At 45.8% G+C, this 12,849-nt stretch overlaps 1 protein-coding gene across 5 annotated transcripts in view; it reads right to left on the reverse strand.

Moving 5' to 3' along the window:
- The window catches only part of LOC119315426 (zinc finger CCCH domain-containing protein 45-like), an 18,926-nt gene that overhangs the window by 5,089 nt on the left and 988 nt on the right, over positions 1 to 12,849 (reverse strand). For 3 of the 5 annotated variants that reach the window (XR_005152766.1, XR_005152764.1, XR_005152765.1), the window contains exons 2-3: positions 10,717 to 11,108; positions 9,721 to 9,878 (exon numbers count right to left, since the gene is read on the reverse strand). Coding sequence is in view for 1 of the 5 variants with exons in the window: in XM_037590060.1 (XP_037445957.1) it covers positions 10,703 to 11,108 (406 nt within the window). In the remaining 4 variants the exon portion in view is untranslated. Of the gene's footprint in view, positions 1 to 2,863; positions 3,199 to 9,720; positions 9,879 to 10,524; positions 11,109 to 12,849 lie in introns of those variants that run through there. The other 2 variants (XR_005152767.1, XM_037590060.1) reach the window with 2 other exon arrangements.

Here is a 12,849-nt window from a genome sequence, read left to right on the forward strand (position 1 = left end):
CTTTATTTCTTCAGCAAGATCGCTCCTCCATACCGGAGGTAGCTCGTGTTGCTCCTTGTTGCGGGCCTGCTCCGATGCTAGAGCGCCTCGGCTTCTAGTTGTTAGGAAAGCAACTTGTATTCCCATGAGGCCATAGGCCGATATATATACATGTACAGATGTGAAACATATGCAGGAAACCCCTTATACAACAGGATAAATACAAAGGGGTACATGACTTATAATATAACTCTAACACCCCCCCTCAAACTCATGGTGGATGAACAACACTGAGTTTGGAGAGATAAAAGCCATGTTGTGCTCTAGTCTGGGCCTTCGTCAGGAAATCCGCCAACTGTAACTCGGAAGGCACATACTGAGAGCAATAACCTGATCCTGCACACCAGCGCGTACATAGAAAGCATCAACACCAATATGCTTGGTGAGCTCATGCTTCACAGGATCGCGCGCAATGCTAATAGCACCTGTACTGTCAGATAAGAGCGGAGTCGGTGTAGTGACAGAAACACCAAAATCCTGAAGTAACCACCGTAACCAAGTCACCTCTGCCGTCAAAAGAGCCATTGCTCGCAACTCAGCCTCGGCACTCGAACGGGAAACTGCAATTTGTTTCTTCGTCTTCCAGGCAATGAGAGAACCACCAAGAAAAACACAGTAAGCAGAAAGTGAACGGCGATCTGAAGGATCACTAGCCCACGTAGCATCCGAATAAGCCTAAAGCTGTAAAGAACTGGAGCAAGGAAAGAATAGACGGTGAGAGATTGTGCCCCGAAGATATCGGAGAACACAAAGGAGATGACTAGTGGACCGATGTGGGAGCGGAGACGAACTAACTCAGAATATCAACCGGATAAGAGATATCCGGACGAGTGACAGCTAGATAGACAAGACTGCCAACAAGATGACGATAACGCGTCGCGTCGGGTCAGGGAGGGGATCACCATCAGTAGCACGGAGGTGAACACTGAGCTCCATAGGAGTCTCAACAATGCATTCGTCAGTAAGAGCAGCACAAGCAAGAAGATCCTGGATATACTTTTCCTGGGATATAAAAAAGCCATCAGAGGTAGAAGAGACTTCAATCCCAAAAAAGTAGCGAAGAGGGCCAAGATCAGACATAAGAAACTGCTCACTAAGACGGGCCTTTACAAAGGCAATATACTCGGGGTCATCCCCAGTGATGACCATGTCATCAACATAGAGAAGAAGAAGAGTCCGACCACGAGGAGAAAGGTGAATAAACAATGCTGGATCATGAGCACTTGCTGAAAAACCAGCAGCAGTGACCACAGAGGCAAAACGCTCAAACCAGGCACGGGGGACTTGCTTAAGGCCATAGAGAGAGCGACGAAGACGACAGACCATGCCATCAGGAACAGAATACCCAGGTGGTGGCTGCATGTACACCTCCTCACGCAGCTCACCATTAAGAAAAGCATTCTTAACATCAAGCTGAGATATAGACCAGTGGCGTGCAGAGGCAACGACAAGAAGTGTACGAACAGTGGTCATATGGGCCACAGGATCAAAAGTCTCGTCATAATCACGACCATGCTCCTGCTGAAAACCACGAGCCACAAGACGAGCTTTGTGACGCTCAAGAGAACCATCGGAGTAAGTCTTAACCTCGTAGACCCACTTACAAGTGATGGGACGGACTCCGGGAGGAAGGGAAACAAGATCCCAGGTACCAGTGCGTTCAAGAGCAGCAATCTCCTCTGCCATCGCAAACTGCCATTCAGGATGAACAACAGCCTGACGATAAGAAGTCGGCTCAAGAACAGCAGCACCAGCGGTGGGAAATCCAAAGCGATCAACAGGCGGACGAGGACGAGAACGCAAGCCATAAGTAGGCTGAGAGGAAGATGACAACACATCCACGAAGGCATCCACAGGACGTGAACGACGAGTGTAATACTGAGGAAAAGATGGAACAATAGAAGGAGGAATCGCCAAGGTAGAATCAAGGGGTGGCGACGAAGAAGTCACCGGAGATAAAGGTGTAGAATCCGGTGACATGCTAGACGAGGAGACCGTGGAAGATGGTGGCAGCAAATCGACTAGAGGTAGGGAAGCAGAGGGAGCGGAACAAATAGGCACAGGCTTGACGGGGGTGATAGGTGAGTCAGGAAAAGTGAGGAAAGAGATATCCTCCACTGAAAAGGTCGAGGAAGATGGGCGTGGGTAGAAGGGACGAGACTCATCAAAAGTCACGTCTCGAGAGATACACATCCGACGACCGATAGGATCCCAACAACGATAGCCCTTATGCTCATCACTGTAGCCTAAGAAGACACACTCAACAGACTGAGCGGTCAGTTTGGTGCGTTCGCGAGGAGCAAGAAGAACATAGCAAACACAACCAAACAAGCGAAGCATCGAATAATCAGGAGAACGATCAAAAAGACGCTCGAAAGGAACACCACCCTGTAGAGCAGCGGAAGGCTGGAGATTGATAAGATAGGTGGAGGTGGAGATGGCCTCAGCCCAAAAATGAGGCGGGAGAGAGGTAGCAATCAGCAATGCACGAGCCGTCTCAAGAAGATGACGATGCTTTCGCTCAGCCACACCATTCTGAGCATGAGCACCAGGACAAGAGAATTGAGAGAGAGTGCCTTCCTCAGCAAGAACACCACGCAACATCTTAGAGATATACTCGCCAGCAGAGTCAGCACGAAAAACACGAATGGATGAAGAGAACTGAGTATGAACCATGGCAGCAAAACGCTTATAAATAGACAACACCTCACTACGAGAAGTCATGAAATAAAGCCATGTGTAACGAGAGAAATCATCTATGAAAACAATGTAGTATTTATGACCACCTTTCGAAGCGAAAGGAGACGGACCCCATACATCAGAATGGACTAAATCAAAAGGACGCTTAGACACTGACTCACTATGTGAATATGGTAACTGAATCTGCTTGCCAAGACAACAACCCTGACACTCTAAAGAGACATCTCCTGAGACAGACCCCAGAAGGCCTCGACGAACTAAAGACGACAACCGAGAGCCACACAGATGACCAAGTCGATGATGCCACTGCTTGAAGGAACCAGTAACAAAGGCGACTGAAGCGGAGGAACTGGCGATAGTGGTGGCAGCAGAAGGAACATGAAGCCAGTCCAACTCCCAAAGACCCTGAGAATCACGGCGGCGAGGGCCAGCCCCAACCAGAGTGTGCGTGCGACGGTCCTGGACAGAACAAGAGTCAGCGTCAAGGATGACGCGACAACCAGAATCAGTAAGTTGACCAGCAGAAAATAGATTCATGGTAAGTCGAGGAACATGAGCAACATCAAGAACAGAGTAAGGAGTGGTAAGAGTGCCTCTACTAACGACAGAAAGTGGAGTACCATTAGCAGTGAGGACATGAACAGGAGAATCCAGCGAGCGAAGAGAGGACAAAATGGAAGGAAGTATGAGAAGACATATGAAAAGAAGCTCCAGAGTCCAGAACCCATGGGGATGTACCTGACTGTGTAGAGGGTGATTGCTCAGTGCGGGAAGCATCAGTCACAGAACCAGCAGTACCCGTCGAGAAAGAACCTGAAGTCGCAAGCAGACACTTAAGTCTCAGAATATCCTACTCAGTCAAAGCAATGGCTGAAGCTGTCGAGGTGGATGACGAAGTCCCTGAAGATGATGATCGCGCCTTGCGCAGGTGTTTCTTCTTCGTGTAGCACTGAGACTCAAGATGACCATCATTGTTGCAGTAGTCGCAATGTGGATGGGGGCGACCTGAGCCTCCAGAAGGAGTGGGCAACAGCGGCGGTGCACTCGAGCGAGAAGGGGTCGGTGCAGTAGGTGGCGTAGGAGCCCGAGTAGCGAGCACAGAGGGAACCTCCAGCAAACCAGCACCACGTAAGCGAGTCTCCTCAGCACGAATCTCAGAAAGCGCCTCCATGAGAGAAATACAGCCACGAGCAAACAACTGAGCATGCCGGGGCTCAAACTCCTTACGAAGCCGAGACAGGAACTCATAGACGCGATGAAACTCCAAATTGGCCTGGACAGCCTGGCAACAGGGGCAGGTACGACAACCAGCACTGCGGAGAGAATCAAGCTGGCGCCAGATAGCAGAACTCTGTGCATAGAAGTCATCAACAGTAAAGTCACCCTGCTAAAGAGCATGCTCCTGACGGACCACAAAAAGGTATAAGGCATCACCAGAGGGCTGATAGCGCTGACAAAGACGGGTCCACATCTCAAAGACAATAGGAAGACCCAGAAACTCAGAAGCAAACTGAGGCAGAACACTAGCAGTGAGAACAGCTGCAGCACGAGCATCATCATCAAGCCACTGGGTGTAAGCAGACAGAGCACCATGATAAATCTGAAGAGCCTCCTCATAAGCCAAAATCTTCTCATCATAAGCACAATCAGCAGCCTCATCAGCAAGCTTAGCCGCATCCTTGGCGGCCTGATTAGCATCCGGAGCAAGAACCAGTGGAGTCGGCGGAGTAGGGGCCACCAGAGGAACCGGACGTGGCGGACAGCAGACCTCGCCAGAAAGAACACCCCAGAGACGGATGCCACGCATGTGAATGCGCATAAAGCCAGTGAACTCGGTGTAGTTAGTACCATCGAAAATCATCGGACAGCGAGGGACAGCAACATAGCCAGATGCAGCAGACATTTTTTTTAGGAAACAAGTACGAGACGATCCTGACGAGAACCGCAGACAGCCGTCGCCAGCAGCAGGGGACGGCTGCAGGAAAATCGGCGCTGGCACCCAGGCTGCCGCCAGGAGTGCTGGATCGCAGGAGAGGCAGGCGCGGCTGGATCCAGAGAAAGGCTAGGTGCGCCTTGGACTCTGGCGACCGGATCGGGCTCTGGCAACTGGATCAGGCAGCCCTGGCGACTGGAGGAATCGGGAGGAGGCGAGCGCCCCTAGCGACTAGAGGAATCGGGAGCCCTGGGGATCGGGCGCCCCTGGCGAGCTGGAGGACCTAGCGATGGGAGGAACCGGGCGCCCCTGGCGGCTGGAGAAGTTCGAGCGCGCTGGAGCAGGAGGGAGATCGACGAGGGCGTGGATCGATAGGAGCACGAGTTGCGCGTGCGAAAAAAAAACCCTAAAGCTCTAATACCATGTTAGGAAAGCAACTTGTATTTCCATGAGGCCATAGGCCAATATATATACATGTACAGATGTGAAACATATGCAGGAAACCCCTTATACAACGGGATAAATACAAAGGGGTACATGACTTATAATATAACTCTAACACTAGTGAGCGCACCCCCATCCACGCTCCTCTTGCATCACTGTTTTTTGCAGTGTTTTTTTCAGACTTCATGGGGTGATCTAAATCGCCGCGAGCTAGACGACGAGGGGATAGAATGGGGCCTAGGACTCTAGGAGGTGCCACGGGATCTCTCAGTCAGTCACATGTATACGAGTGCTAGGGATTTTCGAAGGGGGGGGGGCACAGGCACGAGAATGGCAAGGTCGGCAACCAGTATGGCAACTGATACACCAAATCTGGAAAGTAGAGACAACTAATCTGGAAATTACGTGTACAACAAAATTCATTTTTGGTAACTTGATACAATTAATTTGGATATTAGTACAACCAATCTGCCAATTAGAGATAACTAATCTGGAAACTAGGTGCAGCTGAGTACATCAAATCCATCTTCGACAACTTGAGACAATTAATTCGGAAACCAATACAGCGAATCTAGCAATTAGAGATAACTAATCTGTAAATTAGGTGTTGGTGAAAATAGCAAATCCATCTTTGGCAACTTGAGGCAATTAATTTGGAAACATATGAAGCTATTATGGTAACCAAGGGAAATAGGCATGTACAGCAGATCGCATCCTTAATTTTTGGCACAATTAATGTGACAAATTAATACTACTAATCTGGCAACAGCAACAACAACAAAGCCTTTAGTCCCAAACAAGTTGGGGTAGGCTAGAGGTGAAACTCATAAGATCTCGCGAGCAACTCATGGCTCTGGCACATGAATAGCAAGCTTCCACGCACCCGTCCATAGCTAGTTCTTTGGTGATACTCCAATCCTTCAGGTCTCTCTTAACAGACTCCTCCCATGTCAAATTCGGTCTACCCCGACCTCTCTTGACATTCTCCGCCCGCTTTAGCCGTCCGCTATGCACTGAAGCTTCTGGAGGCCTGCGCTGAATATGCCCAAACCATCTCAGACGATGTTGGACAAGCTTCTCTTCAATTCCAACTCTATCTCGTATATCATCATTCCAGACTCGATCCATTCCTCGTGTGGCCACACATCCATCTCAACATACGCACCTCCGCCACACCTAATTGTTGAACATGTCGCCTTTTAGTTGGCCAAAACTCAGCACCATACAACATTGCGGGTCGAAGCGACGTCCCGTAGAACTTGCCTTTTAGCTTTTGTGGCACTCTTGTCACAGAGAATGCCAGAAGCTTGGCGCCACTTCATCCATCCGGCTTTGATTCGATGGTTCACATCTTCATCAATACCCCCATCCTCCTGCAGCATTGACCTCAAATATCGAAAGGTGTCCTTCTGAGGCACCACCTGCCCATCAAGGCTAACCTCCTCCTCTCACCTAGTAGTACTGAAACCGCACATCATGTACTCAGTTTTAGTTCTACTAAGCCAAAACCCTTTCGATTCCAAGGTTTGTCTCCATAACTCTAACTTCCTATTTACCCCCATCCGACTATCATCAACTAGCACCACATCATCCGCAAAGAGCATACACCATTGGATATCTCCTTGTATATCCCTTGTGACCTCATCCATCACCAAGGCAAAAAGATAAGGGCTCAAAGCTGACCCCTGATGCAGTCCTATCTTCATCCGGAAGTCATCAGTGTCGACATCACTTGTTCGAACACTTGTCACAACATTATCGTACATGTCCTTGGTGAGGGTAATGTACTTTGCTGGGACTTTGTGTTTCTCCAAGGCCCACCACATGACATTCCGCGGTATCTTATCATAGGCCTTCTCCAAGTCAATGAACACCATATGCAAGTCCTTTTGCTCCTTGTATCTCTCCATAAGTTGTCGTACCAAGAAAATGGCTTCCATGGTCGACCTCCCAGGCATGAAATCAAACTAGCAACTAGACTTAATACATCCACTGCTGAATCATGCATTGCCTGAATATTAGATCTTGTTTTACTCGACCAAAGACTTCTCTGTGTCCTTTTTTTGTCTCTCCTTGGAGTTTTCTGGAGGCAGTTGTACAGTTGTACAACGCCTATATCTGGTGTGGATTTCACGACTTGTGCTTTTTTGGGAGAAGAATCACATGATAGGGATGAAAGCAGCAAGAGAGGTGGGGTAGTCGTGACCCATTAGTGTTTGGGATCGGAATCGGGATGCATGTGCGCACCAGCCTACGGCCCTACCGGCTATTGCTCTCTTCTGTCTTTCGCCATGTGCTCGCATTTACGGGTCGTGGTTGCTGCGTGTAGTAGCCACCGCATGGTAGGACCTACGTGCAGCACCGCTGCCTAGTCAAGCCCTTGATAGTTTACGTTTTGATCTTAGGCATCATGTGACATCATCAGCAACCTTAGCAGCATGAGCGACAGCCTTATCAACAACAGTCATAGGGAGTGGTGAAGATTCCACAGTGGCAACAGGGCACAACAGATAAGAAATCTCGCCAGAGAGTATGCCCAGAGACGCAGACCACGCAAGTGAATGCCAATGTGGGAAATGAAGTCAGTGCAATCAACATCGTCAAAAATCTACGGGTAGCAAGGGATGGAAACGAAGCCCGGTGACAAAGAAATTGCCTTCTTTTTACAATGCTCAAAGGGAACCAAGCAAAATCAAATGATGTCGATGAGCATGGAACAGAGAAAGGACCGACCCACCAAGCAGCGACAGAGGCGCTGAAAATCGGCAAGCAGGGGCACTAGCAGCCAACACCTGACAACAACATCAGGATCATCGCAAAGACCGCAATGGAGGCCAGCAGCTAGTGAGGACGACAGGTGGCGGGGCGCGGATGCTTCGCTCTGGGACGGTGGCGGCTAGGGTGGGTCGGCGGTTGACAAGCGAGACACGTGGCGGGGCAGGCATGCTTCGATGTGGGGCCGTGGCAGCCAGTTCCTAGTACTCGGGCGGGCGGATTTCCATAATTTGTTGTACCTTGAGCCAATGGAGAGAAATTCTAACCATAATGAACTTCTGTAAGTAAATTTCCAAATCCAACCACGAGTGTAGCCACCAAACTTAGAAGTAACCTTTCAAGAGCCCTTGAAAAAGGTGAATTTAACAATAATTTAGTATCCAACTGAATAGCATAATTTTACTTTTAGACTACTGTATTACAAAACAAATTATATTATTACCAAATTACAACCATCAAAGCAGAATATATGTTGTGTTACATACTTGTTTGTTACTCTAGTTTTGGCGGCAATATTTTCTACTAAATGCTCCTATTAACATTCTTTGGGTGCTGATGTGAGTTGGGCATACAATTGAGTCAATCTCTTTTTAAAAACTAAGTCATTAAATGCTTCTTGTCCCATAGCTTGGAGCTAAATGACAAAAATGTACCAAACTGGAGGTACAATAGAAGATAAAAAAACATGTTAATGAATGGTTCATTTAGTCATGATACCATTAAAAATTAAAAAAGAGAAAAAATGACTCATGATTACCAGAGCATCTCTACCATCAACCAACTTCCTTATAAATAACTAAACTAAGAAGCTATTTACATGCTCTACTATCAACAACAACAACAAAGCCTTTAGTCCCCTTAGAAGACATAAATATTTCCCCTTTAAGCATAAATTAGTGGAAATGTCTATAGCATAAGATCTGTTGTTAAATACGAAGTATTATGCGAGGAGAAACTCGGTGTAGTTCTTTCACAGTTAACAGAATCAATAAATATTAGCATGCAGTGCAGTATGGTGTGAATACACAAGCTTATGTCATCTAATCTGCTATGAGATGCTATATTCCATCAGTGAGAAAGAGTAGTACTATCCACCACTGGAAAGATATAATGTGGAATGATGACAAATTAAAATAAGTATGGATAAACCATAAAGAAAGTATGGATAAGCCACTGGAGAGAAGTTCTGACCACAATGGGCTTCTGTGAGCATATTTCTAAATTCCGCCACTAGTTCTAGAAGTTTTGCACAGACACTGAAGAAAGTGTGTTCAGCTATAATTTGATGTATCCAACAGAATAGCACTATTTTACTTTTCAACTACTCTGTTCCAAAACAAATGATATTATACTAGATTGCCACCTTCGTCCAAAATACATGTAGGTTAGAAGTTTGTCTTGTCTGTATATAAATACTTGTCACTTGTTTTGGAGGCAATATTTTCTTCCACTTAATGTCCTTTTTTTTAGTACTGACGTTTGAGTTTGGAAGCTAGGCCATTAAATCCGTGTTCCGTGTGCTTAGAGCTAAATGACAAAGAAAAATACCAAAAGGTATAAATGAGATGAAGTCATGATTACGTCAAAAAAAACTCATGATTACCGATCCACCTGTACCATTAATTAACTCCCTTAATAACTAGACTAAGTTAATTTCGTGCTCTATTCTCAACAGCAATAAATACTACAATTAATCTACAACCATATATAGAAGACACATAAATAGTTTCCCCTAAAAGTAAATTATAGCATATATTGTGTAACAGAGGTGTATGTGTAATTGTATTAGCTATTGCTAGCTGAGAGCCTAAGAGGAATGTATGATTTACCTGGAAATGATGAGTTCTAGAGATGGGGAATATTGAAATGACACTCTCCATGGACATGCTTCGTCAAGTTCACCTCATTAATCCTTTTTGAGGGGCACAAACACCCCACTGAACCAAAATCCAGATTCTCCTGGTTGCAACATTTAATAACCAAGTACCTAGTTTTTTAACATGTTAACATAAAATCTGTTAGAACTTAGAACCACTTCAACATTGATTTTTTTTATTCTGTAAAAGGAAGCATGTGCATGGAACAGAAATAATGAAATTTTGGAATGCAAGAGAGATCATTAAAATTGTCTTGACAAGTCAACAAGGCAGATCATCTCAGCCCTCTGTCCTCTAGATTATTACTAAGGACAAAGACTACAACAACACTTTTGGCTTCAGATTATGCCATAAAATAACATGGAAATCACTTCCTATGTGGTCCCTAGAAGATACAAATGTCACAAGTATCTAGGCAATAAATTTGTGTATTAATGTGCTCAAACAATGCTATGAGCATAATTCCAAAACTCATATATTGCTTTAATGTGCTCACAAGATTCCATTGGCATAGTTCCAAATTACATAAAGAGGTAAACAGCCAAGTGACTCAATTTCATGTTCTCCTCGCCAAACCATTTTATGCAAGGAACACGTACATCTAATCAATATGCAAGGAACACGTACATCTAATCAATAATGTTAGTTTAATAGGAATCATCTTGATTGCTTAGCCATAGATTAATTTGTCTAATTATTCAGAGAAAATTAGTTTTTTCTAGCATAATACAATAGCGAATTATGACTCTTGCTAAAGGACAGTTAAGAACACTGCATAACAAGTTTTGAAAAGTAAGCCCATCATTCTATCAAGAAGACGGGAAGCATAAGGAACAACAAGTCAGGGAACTCATTATCCCTGAAGACAGGTACAGGTAATACAGCTATGTTTATAGTTTTCATATAATATCTGTTGAAAGCTTCACAAAACTTTCTAGAAGCTCCCACCTTGATTGCCCTTGTGGAAGTGGGCTTGCAGTTGCGGTAGCTTTTGGATAGATGACCCATTATGGACACCTTGAACCTGAGCATTTTGCTGCTGCTGTAGGTGTGGTGGTGGATTTGCTGTCTGCACATGCTGAGCAGCAGGTTGTTGCGCTACAAGAGTAGCATTTACAGCCAAATTTTGGTTCTTCAGCACCGACTCATGCTGGACTTGAGGTTTCGCCTTCTGCTTACAGTTATTGTCTCTAGGCTGATAAGTTGTGCTTGATGAACCATAGTTATAGGCATTCGTCTGTTGAAACTTCTGGAGGACTTCTTGAACAGGAGGCGACCCAGGTAGCTTAACATGCATGCACTTGCAATTAGATCCATTAAGGCAAAAGCCCACGCTAAACCTGCAATTCAGATTGGAAGGAAGACAGTTTATGTTAAAGTTTTGACAGCACTCTTTACAACAGCTACACTGAAGATTGAAATGGGCTTAAATGCCAAGTCAAACAGTAGATTATATGATCTAGTGGGTAGCACAGGAGACAGAACTTTGAGTAACAATATGAATCGTCACAGAAGTTAAAGATTCCATCAATCACTAATTAAACAATACGAAAACCAGTTTAATTGAAGGCGCCAAAAATTAACAAACTGAATCAGCTAAATTAAAACCTACCAATTATGTTCTATTATGTGATAATTGTTAAATCCATCATAGTTGGTTACTCCAGAAATTCATACAGCATGGGCACCTAGAATGCACAGACACTGATACGTGTATCAGCATCGGACCGATGCAGATACGTGAATTCGCCATTTTGGAAAAGTTTTAATTTTCTTTTTAATTCACCAAAATACTGAGCTGGTAGGTCGAAGTCCATAGGAGAGGATCAGAAGAGTACTAACACTGTAACATGGCTCCACAATGGTGCCCTTAGGTTGGTAGGTTCAGCAAGAGGAGCCATCTGGAGGAGAGTATCAGAGGAGATGAGATCATAAGAAGACTAGAAGAGAAAGGAGAAGAGGAGCAGCTCGTTGTCTGCTCGCCGCCAGTCTGCCGCCGCTGGGCGAGCAGACGCCGCTTGCTGTGGAGCTCGGGAGGAAAGCAGCAGGGACGGAAAATATGAGGCGTCGGGGGACTAGGGTTGTATCGCTACTTACCCCTTAACTGGGCTGGACCATATCCGAAACACACCGGCCGAGTATCTAGTATCCATGAAGTATCAGCATTGTTTTAAATCATCTAGGGTTAGTTTGGTTCATGTCCTCGTCGTGCCATGCCTGGCCTGGAACCTGCCAGGATTTTCAGAGAAGCTGTTTGCTTGCTGTCCTGGGACTGAGGAAGCCAGCCTGCCTGGATACTTGAGCACTTTTGTTAGCCTGGTCCAGGCAGACCGAGGCGACCCCAGGCGTCCAGTTTCGAGCGCCTGGGCAGCCGGCCTGGATGCTAATTGCTGCCTGGGAATTACTAATCACAAAACGACGGCACTCCTCCAGCTATAGTAGGTCAGCAGTACAGTCCAAGATTCCTTTTCAAATCCATTTAACTATTCACCAGGCCAGGCTTCATCCAAACACATTTCCTTCAGGCCAGCCTGGCCAGGCAGCAATTGCTAGCTTCTTGTGTCCACACCAGGCAACATTTTTTACCAGGCATCAACTTGTGGGCACAAACCAAACTAGCTCCTATTCCCTGATACTCAGGGGATACATATCCAGGACATATTGGAGCAGTATCCGTATCGGATACGGTATCCGTTGCGGATTCGCTGCAAATACATAAACACCAATGTTTTATGGCGTAATGCATTTTATGGCAACCGACCCCCTTCATAACATTATAACGCTTATTACGTATGGTGTGACAACATCATAGACACAACCTAACTTTGTATTTGATTGCTAATTAAATCACAACTTCATAGACATAACTAGGGATGCAAGTCTGGCATAAGCCCGCAAAAGCATGAGGTTAGTTCAAACTACGCTAAACCTGTACGGAGGAATTACAACTAACTTGAATCTTTTTGACATGGAAGCGGGGCGGATCGGGCGCTGCTCTGCATCCGTAGACATAACCTAACTCTGTAGCAGATCTGGAGGGGAAAGGGGGTGGAAGGAGGAGGGGGAAGGGGGTGGCGCGAG

This window comes from Triticum dicoccoides, chromosome 6A (genome assembly GCF_002162155.2).
Source record: "Triticum dicoccoides isolate Atlit2015 ecotype Zavitan chromosome 6A, WEW_v2.0, whole genome shotgun sequence".
Taxonomy (NCBI): domain Eukaryota; kingdom Viridiplantae; phylum Streptophyta; class Magnoliopsida; order Poales; family Poaceae; genus Triticum; species Triticum dicoccoides.